General features: G+C 41.5%; 1 protein-coding gene across 1 annotated transcript in view; it reads right to left on the reverse strand.

Annotated features, from left to right (window-relative positions):
• EPS8L1 (EPS8 signaling adaptor L1) overlaps positions 1–12,905 on the reverse strand; it is a 75,338-nt gene extending 62,433 nt beyond the window's left edge. The window contains exons 1-2 of the mRNA XM_070729018.1: positions 12,744–12,905; positions 907–959 (exon numbers count right to left, since the gene is read on the reverse strand). Of these exons, the coding sequence (XP_070585119.1) occupies positions 907–923 (17 nt within the window). The 5' untranslated portion in view covers positions 924–959; positions 12,744–12,905. The remainder of the gene's footprint in view (positions 1–906; positions 960–12,743) is intronic.
• Positions 12,906–19,210: the final 6,305 nt, after the last annotated feature.

The following is a 19,210-nucleotide window of genomic DNA, read 5'->3' on the forward strand; positions in this document are numbered from 1 at the left end:
TGATGCTGCAGAGGAATCCCAGCAGGGGAATCCCAGCATCACAAAAACGAGCGCTTCGCTGGCAATGGAAGTCCAGAGGTGGGGTTTCCCATGGAGGGGAGTCTCATGGGAATCCCAGCAGCGCAAAAACGGGCACTTCGGCTGGCAAAAGGGGTGAATTTTGGGCTTGCATGCATTAATCACTTTCCCATTGATTCCTATGGGAAACTTTGTTTCGTCTTACAAACTTTTCACCTTAAGAACCTCGTCCCGGAACCAATTAAGTTTGTAAGACAAGGTATCACTGTACATTTCTTAAGCGATCTAGATAAGCAGCAAAATGTTTTCAACAACAACAAAAATCCAGTTGCCATAACACAACTTCCAGACGACTCTGCGTGGATGACCTAAAATCTTCATCAACATACTTATAGCTATTGTACCTGGCTATAGCAGGGGTCTCCAGACTTGGCAACTTTATGATTTGTGGATGCAATTTTTAGAATATCTCAGCCAGCATGGCTAATTAATTAATTCTGGGAGTCTTAAAGTTGCCAAGTTTGGAGATATCTGCAATAAACAATTCCCTGATGCACAATAGTTTTCCTGATTGCATTTAGGAGTCCGTTCCCTCCCCCCGGATCCTAAATATATACTAAACAAAAATGTTTTATCACACTTCTGAGGAATAGGGTACCCACTGAGGGTTTTTTGATACTAAAAACCAAGGCTCGTGTTCACAGAATGGATCTCACTAGCTGAAGCAACTAGAAGGAATCAGATTCCATCATAGAGGTACCTCTTCTCACACAGTGACTTGGACAATGTTTGGTCTATCATTTGGATAGAGTTGGTCCCAGAAATTTTGTCACTTATCTCTTTAGTCAAGCAGGTATTAAAAATAGAATATTTTTCTCACGCGCTTACCTTCCTGAGTCACTCATGATGTCAGCAACTTTATCAGAAATTCACACCACGACCTTTTCAAAGGAAGAGAAGAAAAATCAGTGGTTTGTCCAAGAGCAGGTGGTTTTTGTCCCATAGCTAAAAGAGCAGCAGAAAAGACCTGACCTCCCACCGCAAGAATATTATGGTGTCAAAATTCAAGATAAAACCCTACTTAAACTGAAGTGCCAAAAGTTCCAAATAGAAATTCTAAAAAAAAAGTATTTGGGAGGATAATTTTCTCTCCATTGCTGTGTCCCCAATCTTTATCTTCACAGTCCATTTCATCACGACTGAAGTTGCCTAAATAATATTGTTGGGAAATTCAATCTGCGAACTGCATGATTTGGTAAAGCATTTTGCATCATAGCTTGATCTAATAGTTAAGGCACCAGATAAGAAAGCAGGAGACTGTGAGTTCAAGAGCCATCTTAGCCATGAAAGCTAAAGGTGATTCTGGGGCAACCCCTCTCTCTTAGCCTAATTTACCCAGTGATGAGTTCCTTTGGGTACAAATATGCAGAACCATTAGAACAATTTTGATTTTCCCCCCTTTTGTTCCCTTCTGGGCTCTGGGTATGCTTTTCCTATCACAATAAATGAGGTTGAATGTGTATAATTTTGGAAGAGGTGCGTGTGTGTGTTACATACACATTTAGTTTATATAGTAGATAATGTATATTTTTGTGTGCCTGTGTGTAATATGTGTGTACACATGTCATATATACATAGAATGAAATAGCATATTTTGGATGTTCAGTAATAGTAAATAGATAGGGAAATTGTATATCTTTGAGGCGAGGAGAGACCAGGCAGCCTAACCCTAACCTTAACCCTTGATGTGAGTGATGTCAAGTTGGCAACCTTTAAGCCAGTCCCTGGTCACATGGTCATCAAGCCACTCCCACATCGTCACATGGTCAGCAAGCCACACCCAAAAAATAAGCCACACCCACAGCATGCTAGTAAAACATTTTGCAGCCCTTCATTGACTGGAGTCCAACACATTTAAAGGTCACCCATTTTGGAAATGCCATATATTATACAAGTGTTTCTTAACCCTGGCAAGTTTAAAATATGAGACTTCAACTCCCAGAATTTTTCAGCCAGCATGTGTGTTCTGTCTGGGTTCCCCCAGACATCAACACCAACTAAAAAGAGTATCCAGACATGCTGGTAAAAAGCAAAGTCGTTTTATATCTTTGAAAACAAACACAGATAACAAAAACTGTTCTTACAAACTGGAATGCTATGAAGCTTCACAGAAGAGTCACAACTGCCAGACAATACAACAGGCTTCTTGCTGGCACACACACCACTGTAGATAATAAAACCCACGCCTCCCCCAAGTTTTCAGCCTTCGAGGCCACAAGCCAGAATCAGAGACGCCAAGGATCGAAGCAAGGTCACAGGACTCCCAAAAGATAACTCTCCACAATACAGGAAGGGCGGGCCTGCCTTTTCAACCTTTTTGAGGAGAACCACACCCAAACCCAGCTGTTGCCTATTAGGGATGGAAATACCTGGCTAATTGTCCCCTTCTTTGTGCTGCCCTTCTCTGCCTCATATCTATGATGGCTTGTGCGTTCTCATCTAATGACTCCAGGCTACTCGCTGGGGAGAGCTCCCCCCCGGGGGTCTCAGGCTGTTCTCCCTCCTCCTCGTCCTGACATTCCTCTTCCCCGTCTGCCTGGTCCTCCTCCTCCTCCTGTTCCTCGTCCTCCCCCTCTGAGAATGGAGCCAGCAGAGTTCCAGCCGTTCCCTGAGGAGCCTCAGACTGAATCACAACACCGTGTGGACCTCAACTTCCAGAATCCTCCAGGTAGTGTGTATAATAATAATAATAATAATAATAATAATAATAATAATAATAATAATAATAATTATTATTATTATTATTATTATTATTATTAATTAGATTTGTATGCTGCCCCTCTCCAAAGACTCTGGGCGGCTCACAACAATAATCAAAAACAATATAACATTGCAACAAATCTAATATTAAAAGAGAAAGATACATAAAGATACATGGACTTGTATGCTGGAAAATTCTGGGAATTGAACTCTAGACATTGTAAAATTGCTGAAGTTGGAAACTAGTGCCTTAACCAACAATAATAATACTAAATAAAAAGCAGCCAATGATTCAATTTACAAATCATACTAAGCTATTATTTGTTTAATTGTAAATTAATTGAAGAAACCATAGCAGCTTAGTTCTACACCGATATGAAAGCTATGCTCTAGAAACCAGCGTTGGCTGGATTTGCATCAACAATGCAAAACTATAAAACATGATTTCAAAATCACGGCTTGTTTTGCATCAACATGCAAAACTGTAAACCATGGTGTAGAAACAAGAGTGGGTAGAGTTCATGTAATCAGCCAAACAAAACAAATTGTACAAAGACTTAATGCAAAACGAAGTCCATCCATTAAGAAAATGTTTACCAGCATAATTTTTCAGCGCATAAATTACCTATTAGGATTTTAATCCATATCAGGGTATCTGAAAGGTGTGTAGCTAAGGTATGTTTCCATTGTACCCACTCTTTATCAGACCAATCCCTCTTTTCTTTTGAGGGAGAGGCTAATAGGTCAGCTTGCTATATGCACGCATTATCTATTTCCTAGGGAGGAAGCCTGCAAAGGTGTCAATAGAGAGTTAGACTGGCAGCCTGAGGGCTAGATGCATCACATGAAGGCCACGCCCAGCTCAGCTCTGTGAATGGGAAAAGTACAGTAAGACCTCACCTATCGCTGGTGTTACGTTCCAGACCTGGCCGCAATAGGTGAAATCCGCGATGTGGAATTTATCGACTGATAGTACAGTGGAACCCCGACATAAGAGCTGCTCTACTTAAGAGCAACTCGAGATAAGAGCTGGGAGGGGAGAGATATTTTTGTTCTACTTACAAGCCCAAATTCGAGATACAAGCGCCAAGGAGCTGTCTCCTGAAGCCAAACGCTAACTTCCGCGTTCGGCTTCAGGAGACAGCTGCGAAGCGGCGCGCGTGTTTTAAAAGGTTGCAGCCGGCCTGGGGGGCTCGGGGGGGGGGGTGCTTGCAGCTTTCTTTCTTGCTCTTTTTCTTTCTCTCTTTTACCTTCCCTTCCTCTATTTCTTCTTTTCTTTCTCCTTCCCACCTTCTTCCCTCCCTCCCTCCCTTCACTCATTCCTCTCTTACTCTCCCCTTTCATAAGTTTCCTTGCTTCCTTCCTCTGTTCCTGTCCCTTCCCTCTTTCCTTCCTTCCTTCCCACCCTCCGTCCATTCATTCACCCATTCCTCTCTTGATCGCTTAAAGCCGGTCCCTGGTGCAAAAAGGGTTGGGGACCTCTGTCCTACAGGATTGGGTGGCAGAGAAGTTGAACATATGTAAATTTAAAAGTTTAAGAAAGTTTACAAGTTAAGTGAAAGAAACTTCATTATTCATTTATATGTACATGTACATTTCTTCATTAAAAACATGTCTTTCTGCATAATTTAGACTAACTTTGTGAGTTTTTTGAGGGCTGGAACCAATTAAAATTATTTACATTAATTCCTATGGGGAAAAGTCGTTCGAGATAAGAGCTGCTCGACTTAAGAGCCCAGGTCCGGAACGAATTAAACTCGTATCTCGAGGTACCACTGTACTTATTTAAGTATTTATATTGTAATTGTTTGGTAAGTTTTCATTGTTTTAAGTGTTTATAAACCCTTCCCACACTCTTACAAAATACATATCACAGTAGTACATATATAACATAACTTAAAACTAATAAAAATAATAAAAAAACAATAAAGCAACAACATTCTCTTTCTCTCTCATATGTATACGTAATCTCTCTCTCTCTCTCTCATATATCCTAAGAAATATTTCTTGAAAACCCGCGATGAAGTGAAACCGCGGTAGGTGAAGCGCGATATAGCGAGGGACTACTGTATCGCAAAATGTCATGTGATGGCCATGTAACTTGGCAAGACCATTGCAATTGTGTCTTTAATGGTGCCATTCAGGGGCGGATTTCCATTCCCGCTGCTACCGGTGCGCTTTGCGCGCAGCTTCATTTCTCTTGCGTTCGGCACATGCATCCCACTGTGGTTTTGCTCCTGCGTATGCGCAGGAAGCAAAATTTCACAAGGGAATGCATGCACGGGAGAGATTTTGACAATTTTTGCATAAAATTGCCGAACTCTCATGCATGTGTGTGTCCCCTTGTGAGATTTTGCTTCCTGCGCATGGACAGAAGCAAAAACATGGTGAGATGTGCGCATGTGCATGCAGGAGTGAAGCTGCGCACACAGCACAAATTAAGCTACCGGTGTGCCATCCCCATCCGTGCCAGTAGCAAGCAACCCAATACTGGTGCCATATATCAATAAGCTGTGAGCCTGCTGACAGCTATCCACCACTTAACCTTAGTTAGAATAAGCATTGCAGGCTAAATTCTGCTGACTGCCACTGCCAGCAGTTCAATTCTCACCGGCAGAAGGTTAACTCAGCTATCCCTCTGTCCAAAGTTGGAAAATGAGGACTCAGATTATTGGGGAGATATGCTGGCTCTGTAAATTGCTTAGTGTGAGGGCTGCAAAGCACTGTGAAGCGATATATAATTTCTAAATTTATTTTATTAGTTTTATTTATTAGATTTGTATGCTGCCCCTCTCCGTAGACTCGGGGCGGCTCACAACATATAATAAGACAATTCATAACAAATCTAATACATTTTAAAAAACATTAAAAAACCCATTATTAAACCAGACATACACACAGACACACCATACATAAATTATATAGGCCCAGGGGGAGGGAGGGAGAATGCCTCAATTCCCCCATGCCTGATGGCAGAGGTGAGTTTTAAGGAGTTTACGGAAGGCAAGGAGGGTGGGGGCAGTTCTAATCTCTGGGAGGATCTGGTTCCACAGAGTCGGGGCCGCCACAGAGAAGGCTCTTCCTCTGGGACCCGCCAGATGACATTATTTAGTCGACAGGACCCGGAGAAGGCCAGCTCTGTGGGACCTAATCGGTCGCTGGGATTCGTGCGGCACAAGGCGATCCCAGAGATATTCTGGCCCGATGCCATGAAGAGCTTTGTAGGTCATAACCAACACTTTGAATTGTGACCGGAAACTGATCGGCAACCAATGCAGATTGCGGAGTGTTGGAGTGACATGGGCATACCTGGGGAAGCCCATGATTGCTCTCGCAGCTCCATTCTGCACGATCTGAAGTTTCCGAACACTTTTCAAGGGTAGCCCCATGTAGAGAGCGTTACAGTAGTCGAATCTCGAGGTGATGAGGGCGTGAGTGACTGTGAGGAGTAAGTCCCGGTCCAGATAGGGCCGCAACTGTTGCACCAGGCGAACCTGGGCAAACATCCCCCTCGCCACAGCTGAAAGATGTTTCTCTAATGTGAGCTGTGGATCGAGGAGGACGCCCAAATGCTGTGGCTATTTAAGAAATTGCTAATAAGCAAGGTTTGATTAGATAGGTTTGTTGCAATAGAAATGGCTAGTCTATGCTAAAAATGTAAAAGTAAAAGTTGACGTTATATTTTATCAGTAAAATTTATCAGTAAAATTACTGACAACTTTTACTTTTATCAGTAAAATAAAACTTGACGCTATATTAATGGTATTTCTTTCTCTTCTCCCCACTCCCACCGACTTCTCTTCCCCACCCCCTGTCTCCTTTATCTTTTTTGTTTTCATTGTCTTTTATATTATGGAAAATATTTTTTAAAACTCCAATATGTACACAATGTACTGCAAATAAGAAAACAGTGTGTTGGGTGTTTTTTCGGAAGGGTGTGTACTTTTGTGTGCCTACCTGTTGAAGAAAGGAAAATAACTTAGCACTGCTGCTTCCCGAGAATCTTGCAAATTGCCACACCTCTTCATGACACTGGGTGACAACTTTGTTTATTAAAGGTGGGTTGCCACCTTCTTGAATAGTTGACCAGTGCCACCACTCCCTGGTTTTATATCACAAACGTTCTTTTACGCAAGGTGTTTTGGGTTAAAAGCCTGGAGGTAAAGGCTTAAAATATTCTTTTCTTGAGGCAAGGAGAGAAAGGTGAACTGGACCGTCAGTTCTTTGGAAGATGTACATAGAAGATCCATCCATAGATTTGTCCACATGGATCTAGCAACTGTGACTAATAATCAGTATAGAAGTGGTGGTGGTAGGAAATGTTGGTTTGAGTCAGTGGTGGCAAACTTTTTTGGTTTCGGTGCCCAAAAAGAGTGTGTGTGTGTGTGCCCACACTCATAACGCCCATAATGCAAAATGTGCCTCCCCCCCTACATGTGTGTGCATGACATCCCCCACTTCCGGGAAGCAATGACACGGCCATTTTTCGCTCTCCTCAGTGCTTTACTTCAAGTTGGAAAATGGGCCATTTGTGGCCTCCGGAGGGCCTCCAGGTTGTGTGTGTAGGGAAGGCCATTTTCACCCTTCCCAGGCTCCTAGAAAGGCTCTGGAGCTTGGGGAGGCCTTTCCCACCCACTCCGGAGGCTGAAAAACCCCAAATCCTAGTGGGCCCAGAAGGCCCGAAAATCCGTACCTGAGCTCACTGATATGGCTTTGCGTGCCAATTGCGGCACACGTGCCATAGGTTCACCATCATGGATTTAGGTGATGTTTTGGGTTTAAGGTTCAAGTGGGGAAGGGCCACTGCTTAACCATCTCCCTTTTCTACTGCTAGATATCCAAATGAGATGGATTTTAAAGAATAGCTAACTAGCTTTCCCCTACTTGACAGCCTTAGGGACAAATGTTCAAAGTTGGCTGTGATGTACAGATAGTTCGTTTAGTGACTGTTCAAAGTTATAACAGCACTGAAAAAATGTGACTTGCAATCATTTTCCACGTATAATAATAATAATAATAATAATAATAATTATTATTATTATTATTATTATTATTATTATTATTATAGTTATTATTCTTATTATTACATTATTATTATTATTTATCAGATTTGTATGCCGCCCCTCTCCGAAGACTCGGAGCGGCTCAAACAATGTACAAATCCAATAGTTAACAAACATCTAAAACCCATGTCATTAAAAACCATACAACTCAGTCATACCATTCATAAACCATAATAGCCTGGGGATCTCTCAATTACTCCATGCCTGGCAACATAAATGGGTCTTCAATACCTTACGAAAGGCAAGGGGGGGGGGCGGTTCTTTGGAGTTGATTCCAGAGGGCCGGGGCTACCACACAGAAGGCTCTTCCCCTGAGGCCCGCCAGACAACATTGTTTAGTCAACAGGACCTGGAGAAGGCCAAGAAGGGCGGCATAAAAATTGAATAAATAAATAAAATAAATAACTCTGTGGGACCTTATCGGCCGCTGGGATTCGTGCGGCAGAATATGGTCCCAAAGGTTACGACCACTGCTGCGTTTCCATGGTCACGCAATCAAAATTCAGGCACTTGACAAATGACTTATATTTATGATTTATTTATTTATTTATTTATTTATTTATTTATTTATTTATTTATTAATTAATTAATTATTTGGATTTGTATGCCGCCCCTCTCCGAAGACTCGGGGCGGCATACAAATCCATACATGATGTGTTTGGGGTCATGTGATCGCCTTTTTGTGGCTTTCCAACACCAAAGGCAATGGGGGAGTCAGATTCACTTAATAATCCATGTCACTGGCTTAACAGCTGCACAATGATTCACTTCTGGGACAAGAAAGATGATAAAATGGGGCAAGATTCAAATGTTTCATATAATAACAGAAACTTGGGGCTTAATTCTGGTCATAAAACAAGGACTTCCATGTTGCATTTGCTGTTGGCATGCAAGGTATTAAAAACCGTAGAAAGGTAATCTTTTGACCACAGGAGGTTGAAACATTGCTAAATCATGGCTAGATATCCATTCTTTATTTGGAGATTTGGATATTATGTTCAAAACCTACTCTTCCTAATCCCAAAATGGTTGCAATGAAGCCACAAAAGTTACAAAACACTTTTGACTATGCAGCCTGGATTTTCCCGGACTTAATTCACTACAATTTTGCTTTCCAGATTCAGTTTTAATCTCTACTGCAGGTAGTCCTCAACTTACAACCATTCTTTTAGTTCAAAGTTAGAACTGCACTGAAGAAAGTTACTTAGGACCTTTTTCAAACTTACGACTGTTGTGGCATCCTCGTGGTTGTGTCATTAAAATGCAGATGGTTGCAGTGTCCTGGGGTCCTGTGATCACATTTTGTGACCGTCTGTCAAGCAAAGTCAATGGGGAAGCTAGGATCACTTAACATTTGTAGTGACACATTTAAAAACTGTGGGAAGAAAGGTTGTAAAATGGGGCAAAATGTACTTAATATGTTGTGCTCAATTGTGTAATTGGTTGTAAGTCGAGGACTATTTGTATCTTTCTTCAGAGAATTTAAGATTACAGTACGCAATTTGGTGTCACTCCCAAATCTTGGCTCTTAGCCTCTTTTTTCATTTTTAAAATGGACATCCTGCCTTTTGGCCAAAATGGATGCAAACAAAGCAGTACACAATGCGTGGACTCCGAGTGTGCCCATTTAGCAGGAGCATTTTTTCCATTGCTTGTTCAAATACACAATGTCACATGTACACTTTCTCTGAGTTTTAAGGATCCATCATTTTTTTAAGGGCAAATTGTTGGTTTTTGTGTGGGGTTCGGTTCCAGCTCCAGAGTGTTAGAAATAATATCTTCAAACAGGCAGAGAACAGCAATGCTATACTTTGTAATCAGGGGTAGGTTCCAATTTTTTTTACCACCATTCTGTGGGGGTGGCTTATCTTGTGGGAAAGGCTTGATGGTCATGTGATGGTGGGCACAGCTTCAGGATCATGTGACTGGGTGGGAATGGCTTTGCAGTCATGTGATTCGTGGGTGTGTATTGCTGGGTGATCATGTTACTGAGCGGGCGTGGCCAACTTGATAACCCCATGTCAAGTGTTAGGGTTAGAGTGCCTGGCCTCTCCCTGCCTCAAAGATATACAATTTCCCTGTCTATTTAATACTACTGAACATCCAAAATATACTATTTAATCCTATGTAATTTAAACAAATGTAACAAATTTAATAAGGGGTTTTTAGTGACTTTTTAATTATTAGATTTGTTATATATTGTGTTATTGTTGTGAGCTGCCCCGAGTCTATGGAGAGGGGCGGCATACAAATCAAATCAAATCAAATCAAATCAAATCAAATCAAATCAAATCAAATCAAATCAAATAAATAAATAAATAAACAAACAAACAAACAAATGTATATATACACCATATGTGTACATATGAATTACACACAAAAAGATACATTATCTACTACATATACTGTATTGTACGTGTACACACACACAGCTCTTCTAAAATTATACATTCAACCTTACTTATTGCATTTGGAAAAACACACCCAGAGTCCACTTTCTGCCACACATTTAACCATAACTTCTGTACATTAGCACATTATACATGCCTTCAGATGTTCTTCCCTAGTTTGCACATGACTATTAGAGCCAGGAAATGTCATGAATTGAGTGAAATGTGGTGAAACTCACTTAACAAGCTCTTGCTTAGCCACTAAAATTTTGAGCTCAATTGTGGTCATAAGTTAAGACTATTTCTGCCGTCCTCTGAATGGCAGCCTTGTCCTAGAAAACTACTCCTTTCTGGCAATTTTCCTCTGTTAGAGGCACCAAAATAATCCAGACAATTTAAGATTTCCTGCTGTAGCACTGGGTGGACTACATGACCTCTGAGATAACTTCCAGCCCTAAATTGCTGTGTAGTTTCAAAGTGTCTTTTGAAGCCACATCTAGTGGAAGGGTTTGTGGTGGTTCTTTCCTCTTCTTCCTCTCCCTCTCTTCTCTCCCTTCCTTTTTCTTTTTTCTTTCTCATTCTTCCCTTTTCTTCTTTATATTTTTCTTTCTCGTCTTCCCTCTTGCCCTTTCTTCCTTCCTTTCTTTCACTTTCTTTTCTCTCTCTCTCCCTTCCTCCCTTCCTGTGAAGTAGCCCAGAAGGTCTTCGGTAGCAGGGGAAACCCCCTCCCCCCCACACACATTTTGAAACTGGGAACATGCCCATTGATCATCAGGCATTCTTAGAGCTGCATTGTTGATTAACTTAGAAGGATAGCTTAGCAGCCACTTATAATAAGCTCTCAACTCAAACTCCACACATACCCCGGCACCCATTTTGGGCCTAGCAAGGCTCCCTACATTCCCCTGGGATCAAAAGAGACACGGGGGGGGCGCACTCCCACACACCCTGTTTTGGGCCTAGCAAGGCTCCCTACATTCTCCTGGGACCCAAAAGGGGCACGGGAGAGTGCTGCACTCCCCCAGGCCTCATTTTGGGCCTACCAAGCCTCCCTCCATCCCCCTGGGAGGCAAAAGGGGCACAGGGGGGACCCTGGAATCAGAGGTGAATTCTAACTTACGTTGCTACCAGTTCGCTTCGCTTCCTCCTGCACTGTGTGAAGTCGAAAAACAGATGGTGACCACATGCCCAGTGCCGGAATCCAGCTTCTGCGCATGCTCTGGAGAAAAATTTGATTTTTTTTTTTAAAGCGGTTGCCATGGATCGGCACTGACCCATCTGGTTTGGTGGCATCATCGTGACATCACCGTCGGTACCAGTACGGATGAACTCATCCGTACTGAGAGGAAGTCAATCCTGCTGGTAATGTGATTGTGACTGAATTATAACTTACAGCTCCTGAACAGCTCAGTCCCCACCTTACATAATGAATTATCTGGGTTGGCAGCCTGCAACAATCACACTTTATTTCAACTATTCTTTAGAGTTCCTGGTTGCCCAAGTTCAGAGTTGGCTTTTGATTAAGTTTTCATGATTCAGGTGCCCTTCCCAGGGAGTGCAGAATATTATCCTCTAATGTGGAAGGGACAAACGGTGAACACAGAACCTCTTTTATCGGAGGAGTCCTCGGTGCTCTTTACCTTGTTTCCTTGAAGATGTTTCACTACCCAAAAGATGTCACCTACTTTGGGCAATGAATCATCTGCAACCCCCACCCCCCCAACTAAGTTCAAATACCACCAAGGATGCCTCATTTCAACCATGAGCTACAAATATTCTCCTTTTTCAGTAACTCTTTTAGCTATAATTGCTAACTATTGATAGCACTGTTCCCAGAGTTTTGCAGCAAAAAAATACCAAAACCACACAGCACACTTAAAAAATATATATACAGTTCCTCCAAAAACTCAGGGAAAGGGGGACATTCTGGCTGGTATATATGATATGATTGCATGATTCCTGCTCGAGCAAGTAATTGCATTAGACTTCCAAAGTCCTTCAATCTTATGAATCTGGCCTCAGCCTTCCTCCTGCCTGATTATCCCACTCTTTGGGGTGGGGGTAGTTTCATTAGTTTCTCCATTATGGCTCACAATCCTACTAAATATATTAAGTGCTACCATTGGCTTCTGAAGTGATGTCCACTTCTGTTGAAATCTTGATGACTTAAGACTTAGTTTTCCTCAAACCCGTTGCTCTCCAGAAAGATAGGCGTTGTACTCCGATCTGCACTTCAAATATTTGGAAGCATGGGGTTGAAGGAAAACTGCCCACATCTCAATTCAAAGCAGTTCAGATCCCCAAACTTCTCTTCTGTTATTCCCAGTTTCAATACTCAGAAAAATGCTATCAAAGTCCCTGGAAATGGTGGTCAGGTTCCTAACCCCCTCACTCCGTTCTCCAAATCTCCCTTCGATATGAGAGATTCACAAAGAGGTCCTTTTGGTCATACCCATTAGATTTACCCCAAGAATTTATCTCAGACATCCCCAATATTATTGAAATTACTTACTGGGCAAAAGCTCTTGTTCTTCTCAGCTCTTTGCTTCTGCTGCGATCATTTCTCCTTGGGACGCCAAGCTAGCAACATCTGACGGATACGTAGAAATTATGAGCTACTTGTATGACTTCTGAGAGACTTACTGGTACCTTCACAGGCAAACCGCCCAGCTGTGCCACACCCCTTGCATACCTGGGCAGCTAGTAGCAGCTTAGTTGCCGAGGTGAATTACTTTGCACACACACTCTCTCTAGTGTATAAACCACTTGAAACACACACGGCTTAAGTTGCAGGAAGAGGAGGGCCTCTTCTAAATGGTAAATTTCCTTAAATGATTAGCATACCACTTGGAAGCAGATACTGTAGTGATCTGTAGATCTCACAAGTAGAGATTCTGTTATATATAAATATGTGTGTGCCTGCACGTTGGAAAGCTGTGGCTGTACTCCCCGCATTTGTCTTCTGAACAAATTCTGAAGGCAAACTGTTCCACTGGTTAATTTTTCTCACTGTTGGGAAGTTTCTCCTTAATTCCAGATTGCTTCTCTCTTTGATTAGTTTTCATTCACCGCTTTGTCTTGCCTCCCAGCACGACTGAAAATACAATCATGGTATGCGGTGGGTATTTTTTTAATAGAATCATTTTGTGAAATGGGAGGCTATCACTTCAAATCCAGAGTCTCCTATTTTCTACAAACTCACGGGGTGACTAATGAAGGACAAAAGAAGATATCTTTAGGTTCTCCCTTTGTGATAAATAAGAATCGTTGTATCCAGAAGACATAAGTTAGCTTTCCTCATTTAGGCCACACAGAGAGCTACTAATATTGTTTTCTTCTCTGGCTGCTGCTGAAATTTTTCATTAAACCGAATGCCCGTATTTGTCCCCACAAAAGTTCTTTTATTATTTATAATTATTATTATTTATTAGATTTGTATGCTGGCCCTCTCCGTAGACTCTTTTATAGCTTCCTTAAAATAGAAAGGATAGTACCCTGTTTCCCCGATAGTAAGACACCCCCGATTGTAAGACGTATCAGGGGTTTCAGGGGGGTCGGCTAATATAAGCCGCACCCCGAAAGTAAGACATATGTCTTACTTTCGGGGAAACACGGGTATTGCCGCCTCCCTCTCATCTAGCTGCGCGCCGCTAATCTGCGCGCTGCTAATCTTCGTGCCGTTAATCTGCAAGTAACCCAAATTGATGCCGTCGATTTCCTGATAACCAGCTTGGAAATCTCCATTGTAATCCATGGAAGTGGCAGCAGAAGCCGCAGCTGGAGCCATCCCGCAGGTCAGAAACATGTTTAAAATAAAAGGGAGGTAGGGAGGTCGCCAGTGGGGAGTTTTCCAATATAAGACATACCCCGAAAGTAAGACATAGTGGGGCTTTTGGGGATAAAAAGAAAGTAAGACACTGTCTTACTTTCGGGGAAACACGGTATATCTGAAAAAAAAAGTTGTGTTGATGAAATTTTTAATTGTCTTTCCACTTTCTTTTATAACATGCAATAGACATTGTATGTTATGAAAAACGGTGAGGTGACCTTTGTGTCTTATGGTCATAAGGTTCTAAGAAATACCAAAAAGCCATTGCCTGGGGATGGAGAGGAGGAGGTAGCTGAAGAATTGAAATGATAACAGAATAACAGAGTTGGAAGGGACATTAGGGGTCTTCTAATACAACCTGCTTCCAAGGCTGGAAAACCTATAACATTTCAGATAAAGGGTTGTCCAGTCTCTTCTTAGAAACCTCGGGTTTCTACAATAGCCACAACTTCTGGAACTGGAAAAGGTGCAAAAAAGGGCAACAAGAATGATAAAGGAAATGGAGCACCTCCCTTATGATACCAGGTTGCAACGCCTTGGTCTCTTCAGCCTTGAAAGATGGTGTTTAAGGGGTGACTTGATCGAAGTGTATAAAATCATGCATGGGATAGAAAAGGTGGATAGAGAAAAATATTTTCTCTATCACACAATACTAGGATGAGGGGGTAATCCCCAAAGCTCATAGGTAAGAAAGTGAGGACAAATCAAGGGAAATATTTCTTCGTACAGAGGGTCGTTGGTTTATGGAATTCACTTCCAGAAGAGTTCGTGACAGCTGTCAAGCCTTGATAGCTTCAAGGCAGGATTAGATAGATTCATGGATGCCAAGTGTATCAGTGGTTATTGAAACGGATGTCCATGTGCCGCCTCTATGTTGGTTGAGGCAGGCAGGATTCCCTTGAGTACCATTTGTTGGGGGTCAGGGGAAAGTGAGTGTCTTGCCTTCTCTTTCTGCTCAAAATCCCCAGACAATTGGACACTGTGTGACACAGAATGCTGGACTCGACGGGCTTTGGCCTGACTCAGCATGGCTCTTCTTAGGTTCTTACGTTCTGGGGGCAAATTGTTCCACATTGTTCTATCATGACATTCCTCAGTTCTAGGTTGTTTCTCTCCTTGATTAGTTTCCATCCATGGCTACCTGTCCTGCCTTTCAGGTGCTTTGGAGAATAGCTTGACTCCCTCTTCTTTGTGGCAAATGTTAAGATATTGGAACACTGCTATCATGTCGCCAATACTAGACATACCCAATTCCAGCTACTGTTCTTTATATGCTTTAGCCTCCAGTCCCCTAATTATCTTTATTGCTCTTCTGTACACTCTTTCTAGAGTCTCCACCTCTTTTTTATATTGTGGCAACCAAAATTGGATGCGGTATTCCAAGGGTGACCAATTCCTTTGGTATGGATCAGAAAAAGTAATCTCCTGATAGCCATTTATCTCTGGGTCAAAGGATGATTTGAGGTAGAAGACTCAGCCCTGCAGCTAAGTAGATAAAAGCACCGGTTTGCTTGAACCAAAGTCTCCATTTGTAGGATTCTGGTTGGATATGCAGAACAATCACAACACTAAATCAAATTAAGGAAAAAATCCAGCAAGGAAAGAGCTAAAGCACACAGCCACAGGAGAACTTCATATTTTCATACTGTAACAAAAGATTAGCCATTTGACACCTCAACACAAGGGTGTGTCCACAATTCAGTTTTAGGTATGAATACAAACACAAACTATTTTTTATAATGTAATAAAAAGAGGCACAGTTCTGTTTATTCATAATGCAACTATTTCCAGATTTGTCTATTAGACACCAAAGCCGGAGAAGCAAGTCAGACAGCTTATTCCTCCAGGTCTCTCTTACCTCCTCTGCTGGCAAATAGCTCTTCATATAACCTCTCAGCACACTTCTAGTCAGGGAGAAGCAGAGATTACATCTGGAGCTTTCAGCATGCAAATCAAGTCTCTACTACTTTTTTCACAGCAATTTTATTAAAAATGGCAACTAAAAAGAGAAAAATACAAACTAAAAAAAAACCAAATAAAAAATAGAAAGCACAGAAAAGAAAAATAGAGGGGGAAAATAATATAGAAATGACTTCTTCTCAGGTACCCTATAAACAATTTTAGTAGCTTAATCACCTCCCAAAATAAAATACTGTAATTTATTCTCATATTTCATCTCTTATCTATAATCCTTAAAGCTTCACCATTTCACTTCTGATCAGCAAACGTTAATTAAGGGTTACCAGAGATTTTTAATGTTGCTTTATTTTAATGATCTTGAACTTTACTCCACAGTCCTAAAAAATTATTTACAGTATTTTCCTCACAAAATTATCCCATGTTTTAACAAGCCTCTTTTGCAAATCCAATACAGGAAATTTGTCCAGGTCATACTCTTGGCTTGTATCTGTCAGGCACAAAAAAAATCAGCTCCAGATGTGAACGTTCAAATTAAATGATTTATTGCTAAAAGCCTATGCAGAGGAATCATCTCAAATAATAGTCAGCACTTGATTAGAGATGGGTAAGGGTCAATGGCATTCATCTGGGGAAGGTGGTGGTGATTGTACTTTGCTTGTGATTATGTAATAATTCCAAACTGATGTCTCCCTTAATTCCTTCCCTTGGCTCTGCCAGTTCTTCTCCTACAAGATCTTTTAATTATTAAAGCATCAGCTGGTTGTTTTTTTAATTTAGAGTAGCACTTTATCTTTATTGATGCCTGTCATTTTTAATCCACTTTCAGATTAATCTTAATCTTATAGAGGCAGGCACTTTTAAAATTGACTTCTGAGTCCATTGTTCAAAAATATTCTGCAATGTTAAAATGATTTGCTGCATTCTGCATTCGTAAGTCAAACTGAAGCATTCTTCAATTTTAATCTTTAATTCCTTCAGCTTTCCTATAGTGCAGCGATGGCGAACCTATGGCACGCCTACGAAAGGTGGCATGTGGAACGTTGCTCTTTTATCAGCTCCAGCGCATATGTGCGTGCTGGCCAGCTGATTTGCAGCCTTCTTTTCGGACATTTTTATGCTCCCTGGGCTTCAGGAAAGACCCCTGAAGCTGGGGGACGGTGAAAAAAGGGCCCTACTGAAAGTTCAGAAATGAACTTCCACTTGGCCTGTTGGGCCGTTTTTAACATCCTGGGGTTCAGGAGTCCAAAGGCTTCAGTGAGGCCTGTGCACATGAACGCATAGGCAGCATGGATGGTGGTGGTTGTGCTCATGTGTGTGTGTGGGACAGTGCAGAGTGTGTGCGTATGTGCAGGGGGTGGATGCGTATGGGCGTATGCATGCACACTAGCACATGTGTGCGCGCACACACACTTTGGGGGCATGAGACAAAAAAGATTCGCCATCACTGCTCTAGTGTCTATTCTTTGGGGTCTCTTTTAGACAATTTTTAAAAACAGAATTAAAAACAAAAACATTCCCCCAACAGGGAGGATTCTTATAATTAATTCCAAAATCTTATTTTAAATCCATCTGGATTGTTAATCCACTACTTTCCAAAATCAAAGTTCTAATCACCCCTTTGTTGTTTATTTCAAAAGGGAAAAAAAATGAAAGTCTTTAAACATGTACAGTAATTAAAATTTATTTCACAACGTATTGCTGAAAACTCACCTTGTACTATAAAGCAATATCTGAAAGATATTAGAAAAGTAAGTACAGTGGTACCTCTACCTACAAACGCCTCTACTTACAAACTTTCCTAGAAAAGAACGGGTGTTCAAGATTTTTTTGCCTCTTCTCAAGAACCATTTTCCACTTACAAATTTGGTGTCTCTCTAGGAATCTCCTAGGAGGAAACAGGGCCAGAAAAGGCGGGGAGAAAGCTCTGTCCGGCCTCTCTAGGAATCTCCTGGGAGGAAACAGGGCCGGAAAAGGCCAGGAGAAGCCTCTGTGGGGCCTCTCTAGGAATCTCCTGGGAGGAAAAAGAGCTGGAAAAGGCATGGAGAAGCTTCCGCGAGGCCTCTCTAGGAATCTCCTGGGAGGAAACAGGTCCAGAAAAGGCAGGGAGAGGCCTCCATGGGGCCTCTCTAGGAATTTCCTGGGAGGAAACAGGGCCTCCACTCTTCCTGTGGTTTCCCTAATCGCACTTATTATTTGCTTATACATTGTATCCTATGGGAAAAATTGCTTCTTCTTACAAATTTTTCTACTTAAGAACCTGGTCACGGAACGAATTAAGTTCATAAGTAGGGGTACCACTGTATACAAATCCAGTCTCCTTTTACAAAAAAACCCCATTATGGTTTCAGGGAGATGGTTATTCCAACTCCCAGAACTGAAGCATCTTTAGAGATCTGAGATGAAAGATGGAGACACAACAAATCTCACTAGTTAGTAGGTCTGAAAAACAAAACCTTTATAACACAAAGCGTTGCTGAATTCATTCAGGAGTCCAAAGGTTTACATGTTTCTGTATCCAGACTGTTTGCATAGGAGACATCTATATTAAAATATAAGGTCCCAGCAAGTTTCCCGAGACACTGAAATGCCAAAGAGAGTGAGACTCTGAGACGAGGCTTGCAAAAAATAATCAGCTTTTATTTATGGCCATAGCAAAAGCTGGGTGACAAAACTATATCCAAAACATACAAACAAAATGCATGTAAGGAATAGCCACACCTTGCGAGAGTGGCTCAGAATATTATATACATTTTACGCAGATAGAAACAAAGTTTACCCAGTCAGACTGGACTAAGGTTCATTACCAACCTGATCTTTTAAAAAGTTCTCTGTTGAGGCCCCTGGCTGTCCACCTTATCTATAGAGTATTCCTATAGCCTTGTGTAGGGGCGGCTTAGCCATGTTGCATATTCGGCAGAATGCTTTCAGGATTTATGAGGCAGGAAAACTCCCTACTCTGGTTCCTTTATCTATGGAGCCTGATATTCCTGGGTAACAGTTTCTTCTATATTTTCAAGGATGTGCCTAGCTTTCAAGCCAAGAATAGAAGTGAGACACAGAAGCAAGATAACAAACTTTGCACTAATGTCAACCAGTATTAAGGTTACAATTCACTAAGCTAGATTTAGTTCTTAACAACTAAATTTCTGACAGTATACAATAATATAAGCAGGAGCCAATAACAAAGCTCAATTCATAACAAATGATTTCTAGCAGTACAGTATATCATA

The sequence above is a fragment of the Erythrolamprus reginae genome, chromosome Z (assembly GCF_031021105.1).
Source record: "Erythrolamprus reginae isolate rEryReg1 chromosome Z, rEryReg1.hap1, whole genome shotgun sequence".
Taxonomy (NCBI): Eukaryota; Metazoa; Chordata; class Lepidosauria; order Squamata; family Dipsadidae; genus Erythrolamprus; species Erythrolamprus reginae.